This window comes from Tinamus guttatus, unplaced genomic scaffold (genome assembly GCF_059628265.1).
Source record: "Tinamus guttatus ecotype Peru unplaced genomic scaffold, ASM5962826v1 Tinamus_guttatus_pri_ptg000240l, whole genome shotgun sequence".
Lineage (NCBI taxonomy): Eukaryota > Metazoa > Chordata > Aves > Tinamiformes > Tinamidae > Tinamus > Tinamus guttatus.
Window position 1 is genome coordinate 7,805,200 of NW_028288774.1, and position 26,454 is coordinate 7,831,653.

Below are 26,454 nucleotides of genomic sequence, written 5' to 3' on the forward strand. Positions count from 1 at the left end.
ATGTAATGCTTGCTACAAGTAGTTTTCTAGGATTATGTAATTAACTAATCTTGTTTAGAGACAAGTCTTAACAGTAGAATTTTTGTCATATACTTGATCTTTTTCCTCTGGGTGTTTGAAAGTTGTTAGGCTGCTCTCACAGTTTTCAGTAAGGACAGTCTTGTATTAACAACAGTGTTACTTGCTTCCAATTTACTTTTTTCCGTTCAGTGCAAAGAGTGGTAAGCATTAGTAAGAAGAACTGTTAAACTGATCTTGTAGACTTGTCTGCAAGACATGTCTGTATGCATTATATAGTACTGTATTTATTTGATTATACAATACTATATTGCTGCTTTTCTGAAGAGCATTTGCTTCTGCTAATTAAAAGAATGTATTTTGAAGGGGTTGAGGATTTTTAGAGCAAAACTGAAGTGACTGACTTGCATGTGACTGAAAACTTAAACTTTCCTAAAAATTTCCTAAAGTTTTGGTATGTGATACACTGACAAAATTATTTTCTTACTTATGAGAACAAAGATGCTTTTTTTTTTTTTTTTTTTTTTTTTTTTTTTTTTTTAAGTGTTGCTTAACTTTTGCATAAAGTAAGTATATTTATGTTTTTAGGAGGAGTCGGGTACAACAGATGACAGTACCCAAGACAGATTTATAGGCCCTCTTCCAAGAGAAGGCTCTGTTGGCTGCACCAATGATTACGTCAGTCAAAACTACTCTTATTCTTCAGTCCTGAGCAAATCTGAGACAGGTATAAATTTGTCTTGTAAAGACAATACTGTTTTGTAATTATTTCAGCATATTTTCAAACAGCAGAGTCTTTAGGATTTTTGAAAGAAATTATAATTCATTCAAAAAAAAAAGTAATACCTTTTTTCTGTCATGTTTTCTAGAATCTTTTCATACCATTTTGGAAACAGAAAATCTCTATCACTTTTTCTTACTTGTGACAATGCATTTCAAAGCCTTAATAGGGGAATCTCCTTTTCTGTAATAATCTGCTGCCACATCCAAAGTTGAGTAGCCAAAGTATATCCTGAAAAGTACACCTCCTAATGTCTGTGTGTTCACTGAAAGCTTAATGAGTACTTAACATACTTTTAAACAGGGTCTGTTCCCAAATCTTTGCACTCTAATTGTTATTCAAATCTTGCTTATGTAATCCCGGCTTCCGGTTTCTCTGCCTATCTTGTGCTTCCCCAAGAGACTTTATCCTTCTGCTGTCTGGCTTCCCATGGGCAAGCTGAGACCCCATCAGGAAGGGGAAGTGAAGCTCTGCCAGGGCAGATTCCATTAGGCTGGGTGCCTCTCTTGTGCAGAAGAGAAGACAACCTTTGCCTAATGAGCCAGAGCTTGCTGCTTCCTCTCGCAGTCTAGGCACTGCAGCCTTTTGCTCTTGACTTGCCCTCCCTTTGCTGGCTCAAAATACTGTAGAGTAAGTGGTTGTCAGGGGAAGAGATTTCCTGAGAGGAGGGCACCGGGGGAAAAAAGCTGGTTGGAATTGTCAAGACTATTATTGTTCTCTCTTACACTCTGCCAAAATACCACACAGCTCTGTGTGAAGATTGACAGCTGCTTATTTCTGGGATTGTAATATCAGGAGCATGAAATACTTAGTTGGAACTGTTGTCTGCTTCAAGTTTCATACTCTTCTATGCTGTTTCATACTTTTGTCTATATTCTCTACCACCACCCACTTGTTTGGTTTAGTGGTGTGTTTAATCCTTGTCTGCCCTTTATTCGACCACCAGTCAGTCCTGCAATATGCCTGATGCAAAAAGTATCTGTGTTTTGCACTTGCACATACACTGTGATGTATGATGTGCCCATTAAGTTATAACTGAGTAGTATGACAACCACCTGATGTTAATGTTTTGGGCAGGCACAAAGGAAATATTATGTTAATTCATGTATTTTGAAGATTTTTCATTTAATATTTTTTCTGCCATATAGCTAAATAGAGTTAAGAGAAACAGTTTAGATTGGAGTAGTATAAAATATGTATGTCCTAACTTAGTCTCTTCACAGAAGATCTTTGTGCTTTGCAAGGGGTGACTGCATTTTTATTACCAGTATAGAATTTTTAGTATTTTATTGAGCTTCAAAATATAAAAGGCATGTTTCATTTCTTTATTATACTGTGCTCCAGTAAATGCTGCTTATCAAGTGTGATTAATGGAGACAATTAGAATCTAAATGGAATATTAATAAAATTAATATTTCATAAATCAGCTAATAAAAATGGGAAGCTGCTTTTAGGAGCTGTTTTGATTATTATGGAAGAAGGTTTTAAAGTACATGGTCATGCTACAGGCTTTTGATTTGTAGTTGAGATGATTGTACAAACCAATAGATATACAAATTATTTAAATTAGGATATTTAGAGTCTAGGCATTAAGCTAGAATGTGAAGTGTCTTTAAAATTTTGGACTTATCAGTAAAAGTAGTAAAAACTATAAAAATATTCATGATATTACTTATGTCTAGATTGAGTGATTTAAATCAAATATTGGTGGTTGTTATTGTGGAACAATTCATAATTATTAAAATAACTTCATGTAATTCAAGGAAGTGTGACGTGTAAACTTTCTGAGCAATTACAGAAGTCAATTTTTATAATGCAAAACCATTTTTAATGATAAGAGCTGAATGCAGTTAAATAAGAAAGACCACGGTATTTTTTTCTAGTCAAATATATTTTAATTCTCAAAATAATTCCCTATCTCTTACAGTATTTCAGTCTTGTTCTAATTGTATTTATAGGTTATGTGGGGCTAGTAAATCAAGCAATGACTTGCTACCTGAACAGCCTTTTACAAACACTTTTCATGACTCCCGAATTTAGAAATGCATTATACAAGTGAGTATGTATGATCAAAACTCCTTCTTAAGGTTCATAGTAAAATCTTACATGTGTCCTAGTATATATTGATAGGAGAGCTGTATAAATTTGTCATGTCAAAACATTCTTGTTTGGGTATTGAAATGAATTTCAACTTAAGTAGCACTCGTTGAATCAGAGTGGACAGAGTGGTACGGATAACAGATGAAGGTTAGATTGCAGAAAAATGATTGGAGAAAATTACTTGAAGAAAAAGATTCATTTATTTTAAAACTTAAAGTCAAGCTGCATAAGCTACTGTCCATTATATCTGCTTAAAAGCATCTAGTTTTACCAGAGCTTTCAGATATGTCCTTATGTCCTTTTTTAAAGAATTGTTTTGTATTCTAAGTATTAAACATGAAATGGAATTTGAAACTAAGTGCAGTTTGTGTGTGCGCGTGCAGTGAACGCTTGCAAATTCTTTATATTTTAGATTGATACACTTGAGTATATTTAGCATTGTACTTTACTACAGATATGAAAAGGAGGTAAGAATTACCTTAACTTTCCGCAAGACAGTTTCAGTTACCCTCTGTCTAGCAAACTGCTTGAAATGTTGATTTTAAATGTTTCTCTGAATGTTACTTTGAAAATATTTTAAATTTTCAAATAACTTATGTTGTGAATAGATGGGAGTTTGAAGAATCTGAAGAGGATCCAGTGACAAGCATCCCCTACCAGCTTCAAAGACTATTTGTTTTACTGCAGACCAGCAAAAAGCGAGCAATTGAAACAACAGATGTAACCAGGAGTTTTGGATGGGATAGTAGTGAAGGTAATAGGCAGCTATTAAGCCCATGTGTTTTTTTTATTTATTTATTTCTTGTCGTCCATTGCCTATAAGAGGCTTAAACTGCTGTTGATAGAAAAATACCCAAATAATTTACAAGAGGAATTGCAACCCCCTTCAATAGAAACAAAAGAGCTTAAGTGGATACTTACGCTTAAAGAAATGAATTCTGCTAGTTTTAGAGAATTGAATTGAAAAAACACTATGTTTTTGTAATCCAGTTGTTATGGGCATTAATTATTTTAAAGAAATAGCTCTTTATGAGAAACTTGCGTATTTTCTGAAGTACAACTGTCAAATGCACATTGCAATTAAATAATGTGGAGAATTCCATAAAATCAAGCACTGCATTTGTTTTAACACCTCTACACTACAGTCTTGTCCTATAATGTGCTGGTTACTTTTCCTTATTCCTGTGGAGTATTTGCATGATGATAAGGAAAGAATTGGATTTTGGTGTTCTTATGCTACAAGGAATTATATTTGAGTTTTGGACAACTAGCATTCAATGGGAAACAAGTCAAGGCCAGTTTATTTTATAACTTGAAACGTTACCATTTACATATTATTTACATATTTATTCATGCTGAATACAGAGCCCTCACTAGTGCAAATATATTGTGAGCAAGTCGGCTGCTCTTTGCTTTAACATAACCATTTGAGAGGTAACTTCTTGTGGAATTGAATGGTGGCCCAAGAGTATACAAGACAGCAAATAGTATTTTAGAAACAGAATTGAAAACAAGTTAGCTTTTTAAGAACTATTTTTAGCCTTCAGGCAATGTTGCAGTCAATTTACCTTTCTTGAACTTCAATTTTTAACAGCATGGCAACAGCATGATGTGCAGGAGCTTTGTAGAGTCATGTTTGATGCATTGGAGCAGAAGTGGAAGCAAACAGAACAGGTAATTTTACTAAAACTTCTTGGAGGGGTGTGTTTGCTCATTTGGGAGTAATGATTGTGAAGAATATGAACTCTGAACTTCAAGTATCAGATTACTTGAAGCCTATAATAGTTGTTGTTTGTTTCTTTTTTGAGACACTATTATGCCTACTGTAATATAAGGGTTTTCTGAGAGTATTGCTTATATTTTCATTCTCCAAATAAAAGTTGGAATATTCTGAAGTCTGAAAACTTAGTTCTTTATTTGAAGTGGAGACAGTGAGTAATACCTGTGGGGTTTTACTCACCTTCAGTATTGTCATGGGCAGCATTGTTGGCTCTCTTAACTCAAGCCACTTCTAAGGTAGGAGAAAGATAGTACATTCTAAATGTGCATATGTGCAATTAAAGTGTAATAGAAAAAACATTTTCTTGTAAAACTGAAGGAGAGAAATCTGTGATGTTCAGTTTGTTTCAAGCTGTCTTGAACATTTGTTTCAGGCCGACCTTATAAATCAGCTGTATCAAGGCAAACTGAAAGACTATGTAAGATGTCTAGAATGTGGCTACGAAGGCTGGAGAATCGACACTTACCTGGATATTCCTTTGGTCATCCGGCCATATGGCTCCAACCAGGCGTTTGCTAGCGTGGTGTGTACTATTATGCTGACTAATAGTGCATCCATACACACATAGAATACATAATGCGACAGTGGTATAATTTGTTACATGGTAAGTATCATCCTAGATACTCCATCTTGGGGTGTTCGTCTTTGTGCAGTGAACCAGCTAGCAAGTTCTAGAAGAATTTTTTTTTGCTTTTTTGTTTTTTTGTTTTGTTTTTTCCTTTCACCCTTCAATGAGTCCTACTGGTGCATGTATAAGGGGAGGGGAAGTGCAATTTTATTGCCCTAGGGCTGCAGTCATCAATTATTTTCTTGATAAATTTCTCAGAGTTTACCTAAGATATTTTTGTGAGATCACTGAGTTTACTTTGCTGTTCTCTTCATTGGCACATTTGCAAATTTTTCCTATCATTATTGAAAACATTAGTGAAAGAACAGAACATTAACTTGGAATTTTAGTTTTAGCCATGTTATTGCTGTATTTTTTGAGGTTTCTTAAATACTACATGCTTTTAAAAAGCAAGTTATAATAACACAAACTCCTGTTGTGCATCCATACTCTTTATTGTTTTGCTCCAGTTGCTGATGTTGGCAAGCACATATAGTTAGTAAATCTGTGAACTTATTTCTTTTCCTTTTTTCCCCCCCAAAAAAAAAAAACAGTCATTACAAAGAGAAAATACCACTATTGTGGCTTAAATGATCTGTAATATGGATGAAGTTATGAGAGAGAATGAGACTACATCAAAGTTTTTGGGAAAAGGTTGTTTTATACCAATTACACAACATGTGTTTGTTTACTGGTATTTTTTATTGTATATAAACTAATCGTGCCTTTCATATTTAGTACGTTGGCACTATTTTTAAAAGCAATAATAGTCTGTCATTCTTAATGGTAATTTTAAGAACTATCATATTTTCATTAAACTGTAGCTTCAGATTATTTCATGCTTTAATTCCTCAAATGCCAATTTTGAGGCGTTAGTAATGAGAGATTTTGAGGAGTTAGTAATGAGGGATATTGATCTCACACACAAAAAAAGATAAGTTAGTAAAATCTTTTGAAATCTTTAAAATTGCATTGAAATTTTAGTACTGATTCAAATAATTGAAGCTGTATTTTGGCTGCAATGCCAGTTAGAGATTTGCTTCTATAACTGGCTTCCCTTTTCACCTTTAAAACTCATATCTAGAAGATTTTTGTTGTCATTTTTATTCAATGACCAAGAGACTTTTTGATCTATTAACAAAAATGAAAGCTTTCTTCATTTCATAATTGCATTCTGCATTTAACAATGCATCATACATGTCTCAAATTGAAATTATTTTCTTTGGTAGGGAAGAAGTCTATAGCAGAATGATGTGTTTTTTTAAAAAAAAAAAAAAAAAAAGTATATTTGTAAAAACACAGGAACAACTAAGAACAGATTAATTTCAGTGACATCTGATATTTGTCCTGTAAATCACTGTTTACTATACTATAAGGAAATCAGTTTTAAGATTTTTTTGTTACACTGAAAGTTACATTGTTGCAATTTGTATTCATGCTTCAATTTTTGAGCTATTTTTAATTCTTATTCTGATCATATTCAGTTGATTCTCCTCCCTGCATTTGTCTTACCTATAGCAGATGTTATTTTTAGTTTTGTAGTCCTCAACAGTGGGGAGATATGGAGGATACTTGCTTTTGGAGAAGGGAAAAATCGCCTGTTTCTAAATGGAATTCTCTGAAGGTAGTATCCTCCATTGATCCATAGGTGATGATTCAGTAGGTATAGGTAAAAGGGTATGAGTGAGGGATCAAAAACTTCACACATGCGCTAATAGGGCTTATAGAAGGGAATATAAAACTTTTTAGACCTTGCTAGTCAGCTCCTAAGGGAACTTGCAGCAGGCGATACAACCCAAGATAGGGGATCTAAGGAGGATACTACCTTCAAAGAACTCTAGTTAGAGGTAAGTGATTTTCCATTACTTTCTAAAAAGAGAGAATGGATATACAAGCTTTAAGTAAGGTTAATCTGTAGAATGCCAAGTAAAGTTTTATTATCCCACTGTTCGACATTGTGTACTGCCAAAAATGTAGATACCTAAAACATTGCATTTATATATAAATATATGTATTTTCAAGTAAGTGGAAACATTGAAGATCTTTTGAGAAGAATATTGTTATTTCCTTTATTTTCTAATACAAAGTAATTCTAAAATTATTCTGTCTATTTTTAAGGTTTGCATTTTGAATCATTTTTTTTCTGATTTTTCTGACTGTCTCTCTTACCTTCTCTCCCTCCCTCTCAAGTCCATGTCATGTACTACAGCTTTACCTGCGTTAGGGCATCCTTGGGGCACTGGGATGTTGTCAGGGTTATATAAGTACCTCTTCAGTACTGCTTTATTCAAGGACATGGTTTTAGAAACCCTTAAACACTGTGTATCAGTCTCTTCTTGAGCTTGGTAGAGATACAGACCTATAAACTTATTTTAGGGTAAACAGGAACAGCAGAACACAAAGTTTTGTAAATAGTATCTTTTGTGTAAATGCCTGGATTTGACAGCAATTATCTGAAACTTTTCAGCCTCTTAGATTTTATTGATTTAGACAGGATTTTACAAGATGAAGAATAGCTGAGAAAAGAGTGGGTACAATGGGAAGCCAGCTGGCATCCTAAAATTGTTACTAGAGGAAAATAGAATCAGCTTTATAGTACCAATAGACTGTTCTGGAGATGTAGTAAACGCAGTTCAGTTACACTTAGTGTTGCTAATGCTCTCCATCTTGTGCGTGCCAGCTTTGCTGCTGAGGGCCTAAGTATGGATATGAGTAGGCCTTTTTGGGCAGAAGTGAATTTGGGCTCCTCCTTCGTAAACTTAATTTCAATGTGGTGTAATTGCCAAACAAATACTATTAGTGAAAGTTAGGATATGGGTAATGTGGAAAGTTGGATTACGGATTAGAAAACTCATGGTTTTCTTCATTGTTAATGTCTTAAAAGCATAACTCAGCTGGTAGTAATATTTTTGGTTTTAGTTGAGAGTATTCTTTGGGCATGTAGATTGCTGAAGGGAGAAGAGGAGAAATCTAGATGAGTTATGAAAATCTGAGGTAGATGTCTGTCTGTACGGATTGGTTAGGGTTTGTTTTTTTTTTTTCCCTAAAGAACAATTCAGCCTATGTTCTATTATGTGTCTTTTCATAAGGATTCTACTGCTTTAAACAAATACTTGCAGTAAGATATCTGCCAAGCCAAATGACTCTCATAATATATTTTTTTTGTGTGTGGAGAAACAAAATAAAGAGCTAGAGAGTCTCAAAAGTTCGCTGTACAAGGTCCTGAGCAACCTATTCCAAGTTGAACATGCTTGGAGCAGGGAGTGGAGTCAGATGCCCTCCAGAAGTCCCTTCCTGCCTGTTCTTAGATTCTGTTAACTAGAAAAAGTTTGAATGGCTTTTTTCATAGCAACCTATTGCTTGACTTCATGCTATATTTTGAAGTATACCAGTAAATCTGGAAATACTTAGTTGATCTAACACTGCATAACAGTTACCTCTTCAGAGAAACCTTTTTCCAGAAGTACAGTTAGGCAAAAAGCTGTGATAAAATATGCGGAGTAGAAAATGTATCACTGGTTTCACTGAAGGAACTAGGCATAATTAGAGTAGAAAATAAAGTACGTTAGCATACGAATTGTGTTACAAGCTTAGCAGAATTGCAAAGATTACATAGTGGAAAGTCTGGAAAGATTTAAAGGAGTGGACAAAAAGAACAGCGATATAACATGCATACAAAAGTTGAATGATATAAGCAATGAAATAACTAAATGTAATGCATTGTATCTCATACGTTCAGTCATTCAGTTTGGGGGGATGTGTAGGAACACCTTTTTTTTCCATGCATTAAAAATGTATAGTGTGTTTCCTTGTTAAATTGCACATCATGTGAGTTTACTTGATCATTTCTGCCCCATCATTCATACATAGCTTGTTTCAGTAGCTTGCAACTCTTTTTTGAACAATGCAAAAATTAGCATTGCCCTGACTGCTGTTTGCTTTAGTTTGCTTCATAAGAGGCAATTCTGTGGCCAGTAGTGATACCTTCTACACTGGGTAGTTTCCATGTTGGTTAATGACTTTTGTGCTTTCATTTAAATACTTCCGAATATTCTTTAGTGAGTTTATAGAAGCATTTGGCCAAAATGTACTAATTGTTTGCCCTTTCGACGACTTTATCTAAGTAGGGTTATAGTCCCTCTTATTCGGATTTTGGGGAACAGCTGTACTCCATCATAATAGATGATCATTTTCAAAGCATTTTGTGTTGATCCTCTTCTCTTTAAACTGACCATCTGAATAACATGCCAATGGTATTTCAGTTTTAACCTCTAAAGGTAAACAGAAAGCTCCTAAGTACCACTTGAAGTTCAGAAACCCAGGCTACTCTCAGCTTACAAGCTAACTGGGTTAAAAGTTTTATCTTCTAAAAATCTTTGGGTAGAATAATTTACTGTGCTCATCACAGTATTTTGGTGGTTTTTATCTGAACAACTTTCAAAGTATAGTTTTTACACAATATTGTTGCTGAAAATGATGTTAGGAGGAGATATAATAGTCTGCTTTCTTGTTCCTTTATTAAGGAGAATCGGAATTATTGAACTCCTGTTTAAGGCAGATGTTTTAAGCAGCTATTGAAGGACATAATTATTTTTTTTGTTATATGTTCATAGAAGATGGCCATGGATGATTTTCACTATGTTTGGAGTAATGCTCAAAATTTCCTCCCTTTTTTCCCCCCAGCCTTTTTCACTGGAGGGGAAAAAAACATTTGTTTTTCCCAAAAATAACTTAAGTCCTTTTGCAGAGTGGGACTAAGACTGTCTTCAGATAGAGCAATGAGGATTTATTGATATCTATCACTGATTGCTTTTAAATATCAAATGGCAAGGCCAAAGCAGAGTATCAAATAAGCTTAATTATACAAATGTGTAACACTGACACTGATTATACAAACTAAACTGAATGTGATGTGCAAGGTAACAGGAATAAGCTTTATTTTAGAAGGTGTGTGAAAAATCATGACCATATGGATCTATCAAATGCTGCATGAAATGTATTCAGGAATAATTTATTGTTCATATTTTGACTGCTTACCCTTGGTCTGAGCAGAAAAGTTGGCCTTAATAGGGTTTTTTTGGCCCTGTTTTTGTCCGTCTATATCAAGTTTTGTCATTCAAATCTTTGTAGATTCAAATGGAGTAATTAGTAATTGCACTCTTATTGTAAATTTATCATTCTGGCTTATGCACGCACAGAAAATTGTTTTTAAAAATCAGGTGCCATCTATTCTATTATTAGGAAGAAGCACTGCATGCTTTCATTCAGCCTGAGATTCTTGATGGCCCTAATCAATATTTTTGTGAAAGATGCAAGAAGAAATGTGATGCAAGAAAGGTAAGTGCTACCAAGACAATTTGTTTAAATTACTTGTTAAATACCAATCCTGACAATGGTGTTAAAGTATTTTTTGTTCAACTCTGTTCTGTTTAGGGACTCAGATTCCTGCATTTCCCGTATCTGCTGACATTGCAACTCAAGAGATTTGACTTTGATTATACCACTATGCATAGAATTAAACTCAATGATCGCATGACTTTTCCTGAAGAGCTAGACATGAATGTTTTCATTGATGTTGAAGATGAGGTAAAATGTTTAATTTGAGAATTGTCTGGCTTTCTTGAATTCTCTTAAAATTAAATTTAAAATGTTAGTCTAAAAAGTTTGTTTTAGCAATATTCATCTACATGAAATTTTCCTCAGAGGTGGCTATCTTTTATTTGAACTTGCAAAATATGTTTGTGGGTATTCACATGAGTGATTTAAAAGCACAAGTTGTAAGGCTTCTCCAGAGCAAGCAAATACAGAACTCAGCTGACATTTCTTTAGTAACTGTTCTATTTACCCAAAAATATATTTCTACTTGTAGGGAAGAAATAAGAGAAGTACTAGATTTTATATATATAGTGAAAGAGGCCCCATAAAAATATTTGGTTTGCAAAAGATACCTTGTAAGTAATTTGATACATCTCAATGTTAGTGGTAGGTTAGATGAAACGGATGATTAATCTGAGAATACAACCAGGCCAAAATATCTCAACTATGTTTGTTAGAAAGTAGAAAGAGGATCGGCTAGTAGCAGTGGTACCAAATAAACTGCATTCCTGGTGCTGGTGACACTTGCTTTTAAGCTAGTTATTAGTCTAGGATCATTAGTTAGTCTTACTCTGCTATCACAACTCTGTCCAATGAATTGAAATGAAAAAACATTTTGACTGATTAATATATTTCTGGTCAAGTAAGTTCTGGTTAATGGGGGCATATAATACAGGATTTGAGAAGTCTATAATTTTTGGCTATAACAGAATTCAGAATTTTAGATACAGTAGGATTAAATATCTGGTATTAGAATTGAGAGTATTTAATCAAATACCTTGATTTGTAGTAGCAGATAGGCTACTAATAACCTTGAGTAAAGTAGTAAATGGAACAGGTTCGTAATTGATGTAAACCAGATATTAAACCAATTAGCATACAGTTATATGTAGAAGACATTAAAGTACTGATCAAGGAGTTTCATCGAATACAGTTAACAGGAAGAAAAAAATCTGCTCTAAAGAGAAGGTTTCATTGCTGTGAATATTGGAGTTTGTCTTTGCTGGACTCAGTTGTATGATATGCAGATAGTTCCAGCCAAATATTATCAATGAAAGCAGATTAGAGGTGTCATGCAGCAAGCCAAAGGAGTGCTAAGTCTTTAATAAAGCTATTTTCCCTATTTGCATAGGTCAATACTTTTCTTAATATTTGCCTCAACTTTGTTACTGCTTGCGTAGAAGACCTGGATTTAGTTTTCATAGCAAAAATGATAAAAGTTGCTGTTTGGAATCTTGAAATATGGTTTTTAAGTTATTCTTCTGGGTTTTTTTTTTTCCCCCTGAGAGCAGTAATTCAAAATGCAGTATTTCATGATGTGGGCATGTATCTGTAATACAACCTTTAAGATGAACCCTTTGAGGAGTAATAAATCTGAGCAGCTGACAGGAAAAAAAAAAAAACTCCTTTAGTTTCTGGTTGCATGGAGATGATAATACAGTATGGTTTCATTTGGAATTGGCAGCTCTAGTATAAACATACTGTATATTCACTAAGTATCTTTCCTTTTATAGATAGACAAGCTGTTAATACTGATCTCACAGCCATTTACTGCACTTTCTTGAGGTTTAAATATGCTCCCTTGGAAAACTGTTAAGAACATCTGTGTGTGTTTAACTGCTGCAGAAGTTTAAAAATAGTACAATGCATATGCTAAGATTAAAAAAAAAAATCTCCAAGGGAGCTGAATAAATCTCAAAATTGGAGAATGCAGATATTTAATGGCAGTTGGGAATGTTTTAAAGAATAGTCTATAGGATCACTGTTTCATGCTCTATCATTACATCCTAATTAAATGTAATTTTCTAACATTTTTTGTTTCAGAAAAATTAAGAGCTTGAAATCTCAGGCTCATTATCTGTAAAATATAGATGGTGCTTTAGTGATGAGTTAAAATGATTCCTACTCTTCTGTTGCCTAGTATTTTCAATTCATAAATGTATTGTTACTTTCTCCATGTGATCTTTAAGTGATCTGTAGTATTAATGCGAATGGCTTATTTTTAAGAAGTCTCCTCAGACTGAGAGTTGCACTGATAGTGGAGCAGAGAATGAAGGTAGCTGTCACAGTGATCAGCTGAGCAATGATTTTTCTAATGATGATGGTGTTGATGAAGGAATCTGCCTCGAAAACAACAGTGCAGCTGAAAGAATTTCTAAAATTAGCAGTGAAAAGGTAAATAATTATTTGTTAACTTTTTTTTCTTTTTTAAAGAAAGCAGGGAAACTAGATGTCTTTCTAACTGGTCAGACTCTGAGAGTTTCCAGATAAATTATTTTTGCAAGAGAGGTTCAAATAGAAGATGAGTTTGACTTGTGAGCTGTGTTCTTTATTTGGAGATGTTAAGGTCCTAACTTTCGCTTATGGAAGTGTCCTGCAGAATAGTGTAGAAGGTCTGCAAAGTTTTGATCAGTCCTTGTTTTTATTGACACTAGAAGATTATTTTGAATCTTATGCTGATTTCAACAATGTATATACTTTGAGTGTCCTTACTTATTTGCCTCTCATATAGCATTTAGCATATTGCCTCTATTCTGTAACATGCAAATATTTATATATTTGTGCTGATATTGTAGAAATAAGTTTCTAAAATGAACAGAACTACCTTTGTCAGTTTATTTTTTCCCTACCTTTTTGTTCTCTCCCCAGAGTTCTTTACTCTATGAGCTTTTTTCTGTTATGGTTCATTCTGGAAGTGCTGCTGGTGGCCATTATTATGCCTGTATAAAATCTTTCAGTGATGACCAGTGGTACAGCTTTAATGATCAGCATGTTAGCAAGGTAAAAGTAGTATTTTTTTTTTCTTCCGTATCCATAAATTATATGTTGAAATTTGTAATATATTTTTTTCAGTTGTCTTAAATGAAGCTGTATTTTTTAAAAATGTAAGCCTGGAATTTCACTTGGTAAAAGGTTTGTCAGCTCTTCTGTCTCTTCCTTTCTCTTGCTCCTGTTCCTAAGTTTTGTGCTGTACTTGAAGTAAAAGAACAGCTCTTATCATGCAGATAACAGTGATTTTCGGACACTGTACCAGCATTATTTGCTAGCTGTATGTCTTATCATGCCACTGGTCTCCAAGTTAACTCCCTCTATACTATCTATATTTGCTTGTTTAATTTAGCTGCTTGGTGTGGTATTTAGGGTATTTGTATCCTGATATAGCCCATATGATAAGAACAGTTGGTCTTTAGCTTCCATTTGCTCTCCCATTTATCTTTCCTTCAGTTTCACTGTCTTCCCCTATGTTTCTCTGTGTTTAAAAGTAGATCATATTCTTCCCATGACAGTTGTTAAAGAATATTTAAAGAATTTTAAAGTATACTTAGCACACCTCATGATGAAATGTCATGGAATTATATAAGATCTTGATACTCAGAGAGGAATGGTTTATAAAGAAGCCTTTACTTGTGTACAGGCTGCACTAGGTTTGGTATTTTGTCATCCACTGCATCTGAAGAATAGCTGTTTGGTTAGGCACGTACATTCGTAGTTCTGTTAAATTTATTGTTGCAATCCAGAACCTGAATGGTGTGTGTTTTTTTGTTTTGTTTTGTTTTTCTCTCAGCAAATAAGCAGATATGAAATACTAAAGAATGGTTAATGTTGTGTTAATTGATTGAAGCCAGTTTTCCTTGTGAGAATAAATGATAATTCTAAGTTTCTCAAATAATTGTTCCATTGATTTCCTATTAGATAACTCAGGAAGATATTAAGAAAACATATGGTGGATCTTCTGGAAGCAGAGGTTATTACTCCAGTGCATTTGCTAGGTTAGTCCTACTCTGCTTGGTTTTGAGTATAATTAACTGAATGACCAAGATGCATGTGTTTAACATGCTAACTTAAAAAGTGAGGAATGCTTAAAATAGTTTTAAAGCTATCCTGACAACTGTTTTAGATCCTCCCATGTAATGTGATAGGTATTTTTGAAAAATCATTTTGGTTACTATATGGCTCTAACATATGTATGCCACAGCCCTTTACTGGGAGGGGGTAGAAGGCTGGAAAAAGACTTGTGAAGGTCACGTTTTCTTATCTGATAAGTTCAGTTAATTATTTTTATTTTTTCATCAGCTCCACAAATGCATACATGCTGATATATAGGCTAAAGGACCCAACAAGAAATGCAAGTAAGTGTGTTCAGTTTCTTGCTAGTAAGATCCTAACTTGGCATAGGAAGACTCTTGCATGGTATCTGTATTTTTAGGATAGTCTAAATAGTTTTCACAAAGTAAGCTTCTTTATATAAGTTTCATTATTTCACTTTGCTTGGAAATAATAATATGTCTAATTTACAGTCTTTGAGAATATTGTGTAAGTAAAAGGTTGGAAAGCAGAGTTTTGTTTTCAATCTAATTTCAACACAGAAGGAAACAACACTATTTTTTCCCCCCTTTGTCTGCCATTTTAAGTGGAGCTATGGAAAGGAAGCCTGAAGAGCAGTGGCTAACCACATTGTTGCTGTGTCAAAATCAAGTATTTTCCTAAGATCATAACTGGTGGAAGTTGGCCAGAATAGCATTTGTAATTTAAAAATTGTATTTTTAAGGGCGGGGGGAACAGTAATTTGCCCTGATAAAGGGTATTTCATCAGTCTGATTACTAGAGTTAGCCTAATGAATATTGTAAATTATTTGTTTTTCCTTATGTAGAAAGATCAATTGCCAGAACTTTATTGTCACGAAATGCACAAAAAAAAAAAATCAATCAGTGATTAAATTTCTAAAGTAGCTTGAGCAGTTGGGGAGCCCCATTAATTTTTAAAGACAAGTCAAACCTATAATAAATTTGCACTCCTCTCCTGCTTTTTAAAAGGTCAAGGGATAAACTGTCCTGAGGAATGGATTTGAACTGTTAGGAATCTTAAAATCCTCCTTAGGAAGAGTACGTTGTTAGTTGGAGTTCATTTGCTTGTGTTTTGGTACATTGGAATTGCATCTCGTTATTGAAGTGGAATCAGAGCAGGACCAAAGGTCCTTTATCTGCAGCATCTCACAGGGAAAAGTTCTGCTTAGGGAGTACTCATTTTTGAGGAGCGTGCAGGAGTACAAAAGATCTGTATATTTGATTTGTTTATAACACACAAGCATGTAAAATGTATCTGTTTTTTGCATAGAGTTGATGAATGCCAGAGTTAAGTATACAAATGCTGGTGCATACGGAGATATGTTTATGTGCATAAGATGTGTGTCAGATGAAGAGGGAGTAAAAGCTCTTTGTAGATAACTTTTTGTCTGTTTTACTCTGCTGTGAATATTTTAGGAAGGAAAGAAATAGTCACTGCTCTCCCTGAACTGTTTCTCTTGATAACATTTTCAATTGCGCAGTGAGAAACTTGGGATGACAATTAGCAAGAATTAGGGAAAATAAGCGCTGTAAGACCAAGTAAAACAAGTTTTAATTTCTTCGAATACACATTAGAAATTAAATTCATTTTAAAATAATTCAAATTAGCCAGAGAATTGCAACTGTTATGTATTGGTGTATGGATTTAAGACTTTTTTGAGCTATGTTACCATCTTAATCAACACAAGCCACGTCTGTTTTTTAGCAGAAATTGTTTAAGTACTTGCTTAGAGTACTTCCATACATGATATGAGGAATGCTACTTTTTGCATTGCATTCTCTATAAAGTTGAACAATGGCATTTTCCTTGTGGAAATAAGGAGAGAAAAAGGTTTTCTGTAAGATCAGTTTTGCTGGCTTCCATTTGTGCTCAGAATTTATGATACTTAAGGAACTGAAAAAATATTTTTAAAACACATTATTTGTTTTTTCATATGAAAGTATCTGAAGTAGATAATTTATACAGGTTTGAAGTGGATTCAACACAAATAGGATACTGTTGGAATAAAGCCTTTTATGAACAAACAGATGAAGTAGTAAGTCTTACAAACAATTAAAAAAGTTGTTTCAGCATTTTGACTGAAACAATACTTTTTGTTCTGAACGAGAAGCAATGATTGTTAATTTTCTATGGCTGAAGAATGTAAACAAAACTTATTTTAAAAATCATGTAAATCACATCTTTGGGCCAAGCTGTCTTGAGGAATAGATTTTCACACAAGTGCTATGGCTGAAAATGCCTCAAGAAGCAAATAGCAAAAGTGAATCTTGGCTATTTCACATTTCTTTGTGCTGCCAAATGCATTTTTAAATTTGAAAGTTTGTTCCATTCCTTAGGTAATACTGGCACTGTATTTGTTTTTTTGTTTGTTTTTAACTTGATGGAAATACTGCATGTTTGTTTTTTTATGGAACAATCTCATGTAGTACAGTGATCTGTATTCTGTTACTTTTTATCATAATATCGATAATATCATATTAATTGCTAGGTTTTTCATTTTTCTAGAACACAGTTTTCCTATGTATTGGAAAAGACACTTTTTTATTATGTACTTCTATCTTAGCATGTTTCCTTGTAAACAATGAAACTTATTAAACTGGGGCTGTATTTTATTTCCCTGCGCTAATAATGTTTTTTGGCCTAACTGGCATGTTTTGTATGTAACCTGGGAGAACAAAAAAGGTGGGGGTAACATCAATTTCATTTACAATGTGAAAGAATGTATGACAGGGGTATTGGGAAAAATTGAGGAGAAAGGAGAGGGGAAGAAAGCAAGAAATATAAATTGTTCGATTATGCCTAGTTGCTAATATATTACCCATAATAGAATAACTAAATTAAGAAGTCTACCAAAATGTTACTTCTCTGATATAAATTTAAAACTTTTTTTTGCCCCGGCAGAGTTTCTTGAGGCACATGAATATCCAGAGCATATTAAAAAATTAGTGCAGAAAGAGAGAGAATTGGAAGAACAAGAAAAGAGACAGCGTGAAATTGAGCGCAACACTTGCAAGGTTAGAATTTCTATTGAATAATTATTTTTCCAGTAAATTTTAAAAAATAAATTGTGAGTACAGTACCATAACTCTTGTAATAAATATTCTCATATTTATATTTCTTTAGAATTAGTTGTTTAGAATGAGTTCAACAGAGAGAAGTATGTTAGATGTCACCAGAGGTACTCTTGTAGAGTCCATGTGTTCCATATGAACTAGAATTACTATTTAAAAAAAAAAAAAAAAAACTCTTAAATCTGTCAGACATCCGATTTAAGCAAAATGAATTCCAAACATGCCATGGCATGTTAGCTGTCTTGTACAATTAAATCTCTTCAAGTAATATTGTGTTCCCTTGCTTTCTGAAATGATATTTCTTGATTTTGTGGTAGCTAATTCTTCAACCTAGAGGTGGATTTTTTTTGATGTAGATTTGATGACAGCAAACAAAACATACGGCTGTGGTGTGAAGTGATGGCCGCTTATGTCAGTGAACTGCTCTGCCTAGGAATCAGTCAATTGCTTTCTTGCTCTCTACTCTATATGTAGCTATGTATGTGAAAAAGGAATTTCATACCCGTTGTTCCTACGTGCATATTTTCAATGATGTGTTTTTAATTTTAATTCTTGCGCGGTCCAGAATTTAAACATGTCCTGATTATTATGTTATGCCCCAGTCTCTAAAAAGATATAGGTACATAAATACATACTTCACTGCTATTGCTAGCTATTGTACCCTTGATACTTTCTATGTGCAGCTGTATAACCAGCTGAATAGAAATTGTTCCATATCTGAAGTAGAACTAGATGTATATTTTATGTTGGATTTGCTGAAAATAAAAATTTACTGTTTGTGATAACTTTTGTTTGTTGTTGTATTTCATAGATTAAATTATTCTGCATGCATCCTATTAAACAAATCATGATGGAGAACAAATTAGAAGTTCATAAAGACAAGACACTGAAGGAAGCTGTTGAAATAGCTTACAAGGTATATCATGGGTAACAGTATAGTCAAATTTTTAGATATAATTTGTTACCATTTTGCATTTTTATTGTTGTGTTATCAGTCTCTAAATTTGTATTGCTTTGTGTTTTTTAATAGCGGGCTGCTTCTATTTGGGAGTTGTTGTCCAAGTTTTTCTGTTAGCCATGACGTGATTTCTGTGTTTGGGATGATGCATCCTTTTCAAGGGCAGTATGACTTCATATACCAATATTCTAAAATCAGACAGTAAGACCTGCTGGTCTGTGGTCTCAATAATTCAAAAGAATGCTGAACTTCTCTATTTGGATTGCAGTAAAAGTGTGCTGTTAGATTTGTGCTAAGAGAACTTCCTGCATAACTAATACAGTGACATCATTGGCCACCAAAATACCTATTGATTTTTGTCTTCCAAAAAGAGGCAGTAGTTGAAGGCCTGCAATTTTTGCTTAGTTTAGCTTAGCTGAACATACTTGTGCTGTTTTGTTTCTGTCATAATTTGCTCAAACACGTCCAGCCAGGTAATTTAGACTTGGAGAGAGTTAACACCTTGAGATACATGAAAAGTGATGATTAGTGCCTATGACTTTCCTGGCCTCTTAAGATGCCTTTTAATATAACTGTTCTGCCGCATTTTTATCTGTCTGCATGCATTTCTTGGCCATGTCTCCATGTGTTCCCTGTGCGTGTTTTCCAGTTTCCTTATTCAGACTTCTTGGTATCTCAATGCAGGCTTCTGTCTCACATGTGTAGACTTTTTTCCCTGACCCAAACTGAAATTTGTAGACTCAAGAAAAAGTAACAGATTCATCCTGAATGTGCATGAATAGTTCACAAGAAAAAAGCTATACCTACAAATAAGTCATTATTAAATAGTGCTTCATCTTTCCATTGTAGCTAATGGATCTGGAAGAGTCTGTTCCTTTGGATTGTTGTCGTCTTGTTAAATATGATGAGTTTCATGACTACTTGGAGCGATCTTATGAAGGAGAAGAGGATACACCAATGGGACTATTACTTGGAGGGGTCAAATCAACTTACATGTTTGACTTACTATTGGAAACAAGAAGACCAGATCAGTTTTTCCAGTGCTATAAACCTGGTGGTAAGTCATGTAATTGCATACAAAGATGCACTAAAATCATACATTGTGTGATGGTAAGAAAATGACAGTTGTGTAATATAGGCCTTCCTCATGATGTATAAGAGAAGAAAAGCTTTCTTATACCAGTCCTTGTGAAACTGGCAATATTCCTAATTACATACTGCACTGTGTAGCAAATGCTATTCTAATTGAAGCAGTTACAGGATGTTCAAAAATTGGACAAGCTGTGGAATCGCTTTAGCTCCTTGATAAGTAAAGTTGATCTGAAGGTGGAATTCTGCAGTTGAACTGCTTTTAAAATTATTGTTTGGATGGATTTATGAAATCCCTTAACCAGTACATCAGACATCAAATTTTTTTTCTGTCGAATTATCTCATGTGTGCATGATTGTTTCATTTTTCCTTTCCTACAGAGGTCATGGTAAAGGTTCATGTAGTTGACCTAAAGACTGAATCTGTTGCTCCTCCAATAAGTGTACGAGCTTATCTGAATCAAACAGTTTCAGAATTCAAACAGCTCATTTCAAAGGTAACTTAGAATCATTCATGCATTTTATTACAAATCTAAAGTCATTCTAATTGTTAAAATGTTATGATTTAAATATGAGAGCCTGCACCTGCTACAGTTCATTTGGGCTATGCATTGTGTAAGGGTTGAGTTCATTGTTACATCTGAGCTTGTGTATTTATTCATTGCTGCCAAAAGCAGTCTGGTTCTTGTTCCATCCATAGTTCTGCAGTGCTTTGCACCAGCTTAGGTACTGTGTGGCCATATGGCTTGGGAACTTACCAGGAACGATCTGCTGCTTGGGAGATGAGCACAGGAAAGCCCTTTCTTACTCTGCGGATGGTTGAACACTGTCCCAGGCTGTCCAGAGAGATGGTGCACTCTCCATGCTGGGAGGTATTAGACACTTCACTGACCGTGGTGGTGACCCTGCTTCGAGCAGGGGTTTTGGGCTGGGCTACCTGTGGTGGTGCCCTCCAGCCTCAGCTGCCCTGTGATTTTGGGGGAGAGTCAAACTGGGGTCCTTACAGGCTCGTAAGTTGATTTATCTCCCTGAGGTGTCCTGTCAGTGCCAGAACTAGTGCACTGTTACAGGACAACTGAACCAATATGTAACTTCCCCTGTTGGCTTTGGTAAGTGAAATTAGTATCCAAAGCTGTCCTTATTCTCTGCACAGACCCTCTTCATGCCAATAGCCCTTTGTCATTAAGATACAGATTGATTTTAGATAGTCTTAGACCATGGAACTTTGCTGCTGCTATTGCACTGGGAAAAGACAGCCACTCTGTGTAACTCAGTTCTGACTGGTGTAACTTTTCATAGTATTAACTATGGAAAAAACTTGGAAACAGATACAGTTTCAACATTTTCTATTTTGAGGGCTTGAAACAGATGCAACCTTTATTTTCAAAAGTTTTATTTCAGTTTAATAAATGTACCACTGTGATAGACAATAATGTATATTTTCAGCTGATTTATGCCGTGAGGAATGAGACAGGTTCTGGTTCAAATTAAGTTTGCCAGTTCTCAGAAAATCCAGGCATTTGGAGTCTTTCTACCTTAGGAGAAAAAAAAAATCTGTCAGAGGATGGAGGGAAATGGACTGAGACTGAGTGGGCTGGGAGTTTTACTCCCGTTGTGTTCTTAATTTTTGCTTAGACCACTTTTACCTTTGGGCTTACCTCCTCTTACTACTTCTATGTGGGATAGATGAGTGGACAGTGAGGTGGCTGGATGGCAGAGCTCAGAGGGTGGTGATGAGTGGTTCAGAGTCTAGTTGGAGGCCTGTAGCTAGCGGGGTCCCCCAGGGGTCAGTCCTTGGTCCAGTCTTGTTCAATTTATTCATCAATGACCTGGATGAGGGCACAGAGTGCTCCCTCAGCAAGTTTGCTGATGACACGAAACTGGGAGGAGTAGCTGATACCCCAGAGGGCTGCGCTGCCATCCAGAGGGACATGGACAGACTGGACAACTGGGCAGTGAAAAACCTCATGCAATTCAACATGGCCAAGTGCAAGGTCCTGCACCTGGGGAGGAATAACCCCAGACACCAGTACAGGCTGGGGACCGAGCTTCTGGAGAGCAGCTCTGCAGAAAGGGACCTGGACATCATGGTGGACGACAGGTTGACCATGAGGCAGCAGTGTGCCCTCGTGGCCAAGAAGGCCAATGGGATCCTGGGCTGCATTAAGAAGAGCATCTCCAGCAGGTCGAGGGAGGTGATCCTGCCCCTCTGCTCAGCCCTGGTGAGGCCACATCTGGAGTACTGTGTCCAGTTCTGGGCTTCACAGTATAAGACAGATGTGGAGCTGCTGGAGAGAGTCCAGCGCAGGGCCACGAGGATGATCAGGGGCCTGGAACATCTGTCCTATGAGGAGAGGCTGAGGGAGCTGGGCCTGTTCAACCTGGAGAAGAGAAGACTGAGAGGGGACCTGATCAGTGTCTACAAGTACCTCAAGGGAGGGAGTGTGGAGGATGGTGCTGGTCTCTTTTCATTAGTGGCCACTGACAAAACTAGAGGAAATGGCCACAGACTGAAGCATCAAAAGTTCCACAGGAACTTAAGGAAAAATTTCTTGACAGTGAGGGTGACAGAGCACTGGAACAGACTGCCCAGAGAGGTTGTGGAGTCTCCTTCTCTGGAGATCTTCAAAACCCACTTGGACGCAGTCCTGTGCCATGTGCTCTAGGTGACCCTGCGTGTGTAGGGGAGTTGGACTAGACGACCTCTAGAGGTCCCTTCCAACCTTAAGCATTCTATGATGATTCTAGGAATATTCAAATATTTGATATGATTGTGTAATGCAAATCTTATCGTACTATATCCTCTTTTAGGCTATGCACCTGCCTGCTGAAACGATGCGGGTAGTGTTCGAACGTTGCTACAATGACTTGCGTCTTCTGAATGTGTCCAGCAAAACATTGAAAGCTGAAGGCTTTTTTAGAAGCAACAAAGTATGTTCTCTGATCCTAAATCTTTCATTTTGCACTTTTATAGCCTATATAGATTGAGGGTGCACATTGTGGTATATTAATACTTTCATGAACATAGGAATACTTCTTTTAAAAATGAGAAAGTGCTTATTTTGCAGCCTGTCAGTCTGGTTGCAGTTCACTTCAGTCTTAACATGATTATGAAAATGGCTATTAAACTATGTGTTCTTTATTATGTCTTTTCCCTAAAGCAGTTTTTAGAATGTGCTTGATTGCAGAAGATGGGAAATTGATGCAGTTTCTAGTTCAAGATGAATCCTATGAGTTTGCTGTTGTTGCTTTTGGCTATTTCTTCAGATGATACTTTGCCATTAAGTTCTGTATTTTATGTTCAGGTATTTATTGAAAGCTCGGAGTCTCTAGATCGTCATGCAGCGTATACAGACTCTCATTTATGGAAACTTTTGGATCGTCATGCAAATACAATTAGACTGTATGTCTCCTTACCAGAGCAATCCCCTGTGTCTCAATTCAGACGGACAGTTTATCAGAAGTCAAGTGGAGATTCAGGCAACTTGGATGAAGTTTGTGAAAGAGTAAAAGGACCTGTTGGTAATATGAAATATGTAAATGCAGTTCTGGAAGAAAGCACTGAAAAGCTTAAAAGCTACTCCCTACAGCAGCAGCAGGAGGCGGATAATGGGGATAGCAGCAAAAGCACAGAAGCCAGTGATTTTGAAAACATCGAATCGCCGGTGAATGAAATAGACTCTTCAGCATCAGCAGAAAACAGAGAGCTTGAAAACCAGATTCAGGTTTCTGATCCGGAAAACCTGCAGTCTGAGGAGCGGTCGGATTCGGATGTGAATAACGACAGGAGCACGAGTTCAGTGGACAGCGACATCCTGAGTTCCAGTCACAGCAGTGACACTTTATGCAATGTGGACAGTGCCCCGATTCCCTTGGCAAACGGGCTCGATTCTCACAGCATCACGAGCAGTAGGCGATCCAAAGCCAATCAGGGAAAGAAAGAAACCTGGGATACAGCTGAGGAAGATTCTGGAACAGATAGTGAATATGATGAAAGTGGCAAGAGTAGAGGAGAAGCACAATATATGTACTTTAAGTCAGAACCCTATACTGCAGATGAAGGTTCAGGAGAAGGACAAAAATGTATGTACTTAAGTGCCTTAAAATAATCTAGTTTTTATTACTGTTTATATGCTATGCATATATTTATGTGATATATTCTGTGTAATGACAGTATAGAAAAAATTTGATACATCAAGTAAAAATTAATCAAAGAAAGCTTGGATGTTGGGTGCCTGGAGAACGCCAGCTCTGGGCTGCTGGTGCCTCTCCTATGACCCCCCAGAAGTAAAATGTGAATAGGACCATGGACCATAATTTTAGTAGTTTTACTGCAGATGATAACTGTGAGTATAAATAATACTCGAAAATACTTTTTTTTGTAGCTTGGTGTTTCATGCTGTTTTTGTTTTCATTTTTGCTCAGGGCTGGTGGTGCATGTTGATAAAAGAATTACACTGTCTGCTTTCAAGCAACATTTGGAGCCATTTGTTGGAGTTCCATCCTCTCACTTCAAAGTCTTTCGAGTCTATGCCAGCAATCAAGAGTTTGAAAGTGTTCGGCTGAATGAGACCCTTTCATCATTTTCTGATGATAATAAGGTTATCGAGAAGTAGTTTTGAATAATTAAATGTATTGGTACAATGCAGCCAAATTTAAAAACTATACCCTGTGTCTTTCACTACCAGGTTGTATCATTATGTCAGTTTTGGCAGTGGTTACAAAATGTTGTTTCAAATTTGAGATCGCTTCTCACAAATACTCCATTTTCTTTATAGATTACGATTAGGCTTGGAAGAGCCCTTAAGAAGGGGGAATACAGAGTCAAAGTCTACCAGCTTTTAGTAAATGAGCCAGAGGTAAGGTTTCAAGTATCTCGCTGTCAATAAATAGTGATTCATGAAGATACTAATGCATGCTGTAGCCACGATTGTTCTCTGAAATATTTGGAGTTTAAAAAAAAAGAGAGAGAACTAAGACTTTTTGCTACTTTCTTGCAAGTATGCTTGATTTTAAAAAGGGGAATTGAGGTTGTTTCTACTTGCATTATCTGAAATATTCATTTGGAATATAATCTATTAAATCTCCTTTGAATTTCTTTATTTTGCAGTGTAAATAGAGGATAAATGAAGATAATTCTTTTCCTTAAATATAGGAAAGCAATGGGGAATTCTTGCCAAATAAGAAAGTATATTTGCTTGTGGTTGTAGTTTTCAGTAGTATAGTGCTAAAATAAGTAGCTATCTTTGTGCACTGCAGGCAGTGCTCTTCAGAATGATTAGCAGATTAATACGGTTCTTTTTGGCAAAAGATAATCCTGAAGGAAAGGGCTTTGTGGATTTGTTTATTTATAACTGTCTGATCCTTTTGTATCTGTTACCTTTGCAGCCATGCAAGTTTCTTCTAGATGCAGTTTTTGCTAAAGGAATGACTGTCCGACAGTCCAAAGAGGAGCTCCTTCCTCAGCTGCAAGAGCAGTGTGGCCTGGACTTGACCATTGACAGGTAAGGAACCTGCAATCAGCACTGTAGTTACTTCATTAAACATCTCTTTATTAAAGGTATTTTCTTCCTTTTTGGAATAACAAAGTTGTGAAAGGAGCAGAAACAAGTTACTGTGATGTTTGAATCAGGCTGGGAATACAGGTGTTAATTTACAGTTCTTGGTATCATTCTGTCAAAGGAGTGGTGAGGAGTTTTTCTTTCCTCACCAGTACAACCCCTGACTGGAATAGAGGGTTAGTCTGCCGTGCTCAATTATGTTGTCCAGTGCTGTAGGCTTACATGGGACGTGGCAAAATTTGTTTGCTTCTGTGCAGGAGTATGCAGTTGCAATAGAAGCACTGTACTCGTGTTTGATCCCATTGCAGTGCTCTATGCTGTTCTCTATCTGAATCAAAGTTCATCCTTCTGTCTTGTGACTGGATGAGATGCAGTAGATATGAGTACATAAACCAGATACCAGTGTTCTGTGCTCCCCAACTACTTCCCAGATTGTCAGCGAAAACTGTTAGGAGATGTTTGGGAACGCACAACAGAGAAAACTGTTAGGGGATATTTGGGAACACATGATCTTCTCATCCTGTATAGAAAACTCTTTTCTTCCTATTCTTCACATTTCATGCACTGAACAAGTACACATGGGCCTATGCTCCTGTTTTTCTGAATGCTGCAGTGTTATGAGAGAGGAGCGATATCTTGTCAGCACTATTGAGAATGCTAAAGCTGAACCTGATGAGCAAAATGCACCTCAAATAAATGAGCTGTGTTTCAGTTTTGTCAAACTCTTCTGTTTTAAACTATGTGGCAGTGGTAGTTTGCTAGGAGCCGATTAAAACTTACAGTTTATCTCCATGTTCACAGGTTTCGTTTACGAAAGAAAACCTGGAAGAACCCAGGCACTGTGTTCCTGGATTATCATGTCTATGAAGAAGATATCAATATTTCAAGCAACTGGGAGGTCTTCTTAGAAATACTTGATGGTAATCATGATGCTTTTCCTTTCTATTCTCTTTTTGGCTTCTGCTAGTGGAATTTTAATAGAAAAGGCCATGCTGATTTTCTGTTTCTACTGGAGGGTAGATAGAAAGCGTGAAGAAAAGATGCAGA

General features: G+C 35.8%; 1 protein-coding gene across 2 annotated transcripts in view; it reads left to right on the plus strand.

Annotated features, from left to right (window-relative positions):
• Positions 1–26,454, plus strand: part of USP47 (ubiquitin specific peptidase 47) — a 45,931-nt gene that overhangs the window by 14,498 nt on the left and 4,979 nt on the right. Inside the window, exons 4-24 of one of the 2 annotated variants that reach the window (XM_088525798.1) lie at positions 607–745; positions 2,758–2,854; positions 3,508–3,653; positions 4,494–4,573; positions 5,053–5,202; positions 10,528–10,623; positions 10,720–10,872; positions 12,889–13,056; positions 13,531–13,662; positions 14,575–14,651; positions 14,956–15,011; positions 17,630–17,742; positions 18,611–18,715; positions 19,607–19,814; positions 20,228–20,343; positions 22,658–22,777; positions 23,152–23,929; positions 24,272–24,447; positions 24,625–24,705; positions 25,235–25,350; positions 26,209–26,327. In XM_088525798.1, the coding sequence (XP_088381924.1) occupies positions 607–745; positions 2,758–2,854; positions 3,508–3,653; positions 4,494–4,573; positions 5,053–5,202; positions 10,528–10,623; positions 10,720–10,872; positions 12,889–13,056; positions 13,531–13,662; positions 14,575–14,651; positions 14,956–15,011; positions 17,630–17,742; positions 18,611–18,715; positions 19,607–19,814; positions 20,228–20,343; positions 22,658–22,777; positions 23,152–23,929; positions 24,272–24,447; positions 24,625–24,705; positions 25,235–25,350; positions 26,209–26,327 (3,226 nt within the window). The remainder of the gene's footprint in view (positions 1–606; positions 746–2,757; positions 2,855–3,507; positions 3,654–4,493; positions 4,574–5,052; positions 5,203–10,527; positions 10,624–10,719; positions 10,873–12,888; positions 13,057–13,530; positions 13,663–14,574; positions 14,652–14,955; positions 15,012–17,629; positions 17,743–18,610; positions 18,716–19,606; positions 19,815–20,227; positions 20,344–22,657; positions 22,778–23,151; positions 23,930–24,271; positions 24,448–24,624; positions 24,706–25,234; positions 25,351–26,208; positions 26,328–26,454) is intronic. The other variant, XM_088525799.1, reaches the window with a different exon arrangement.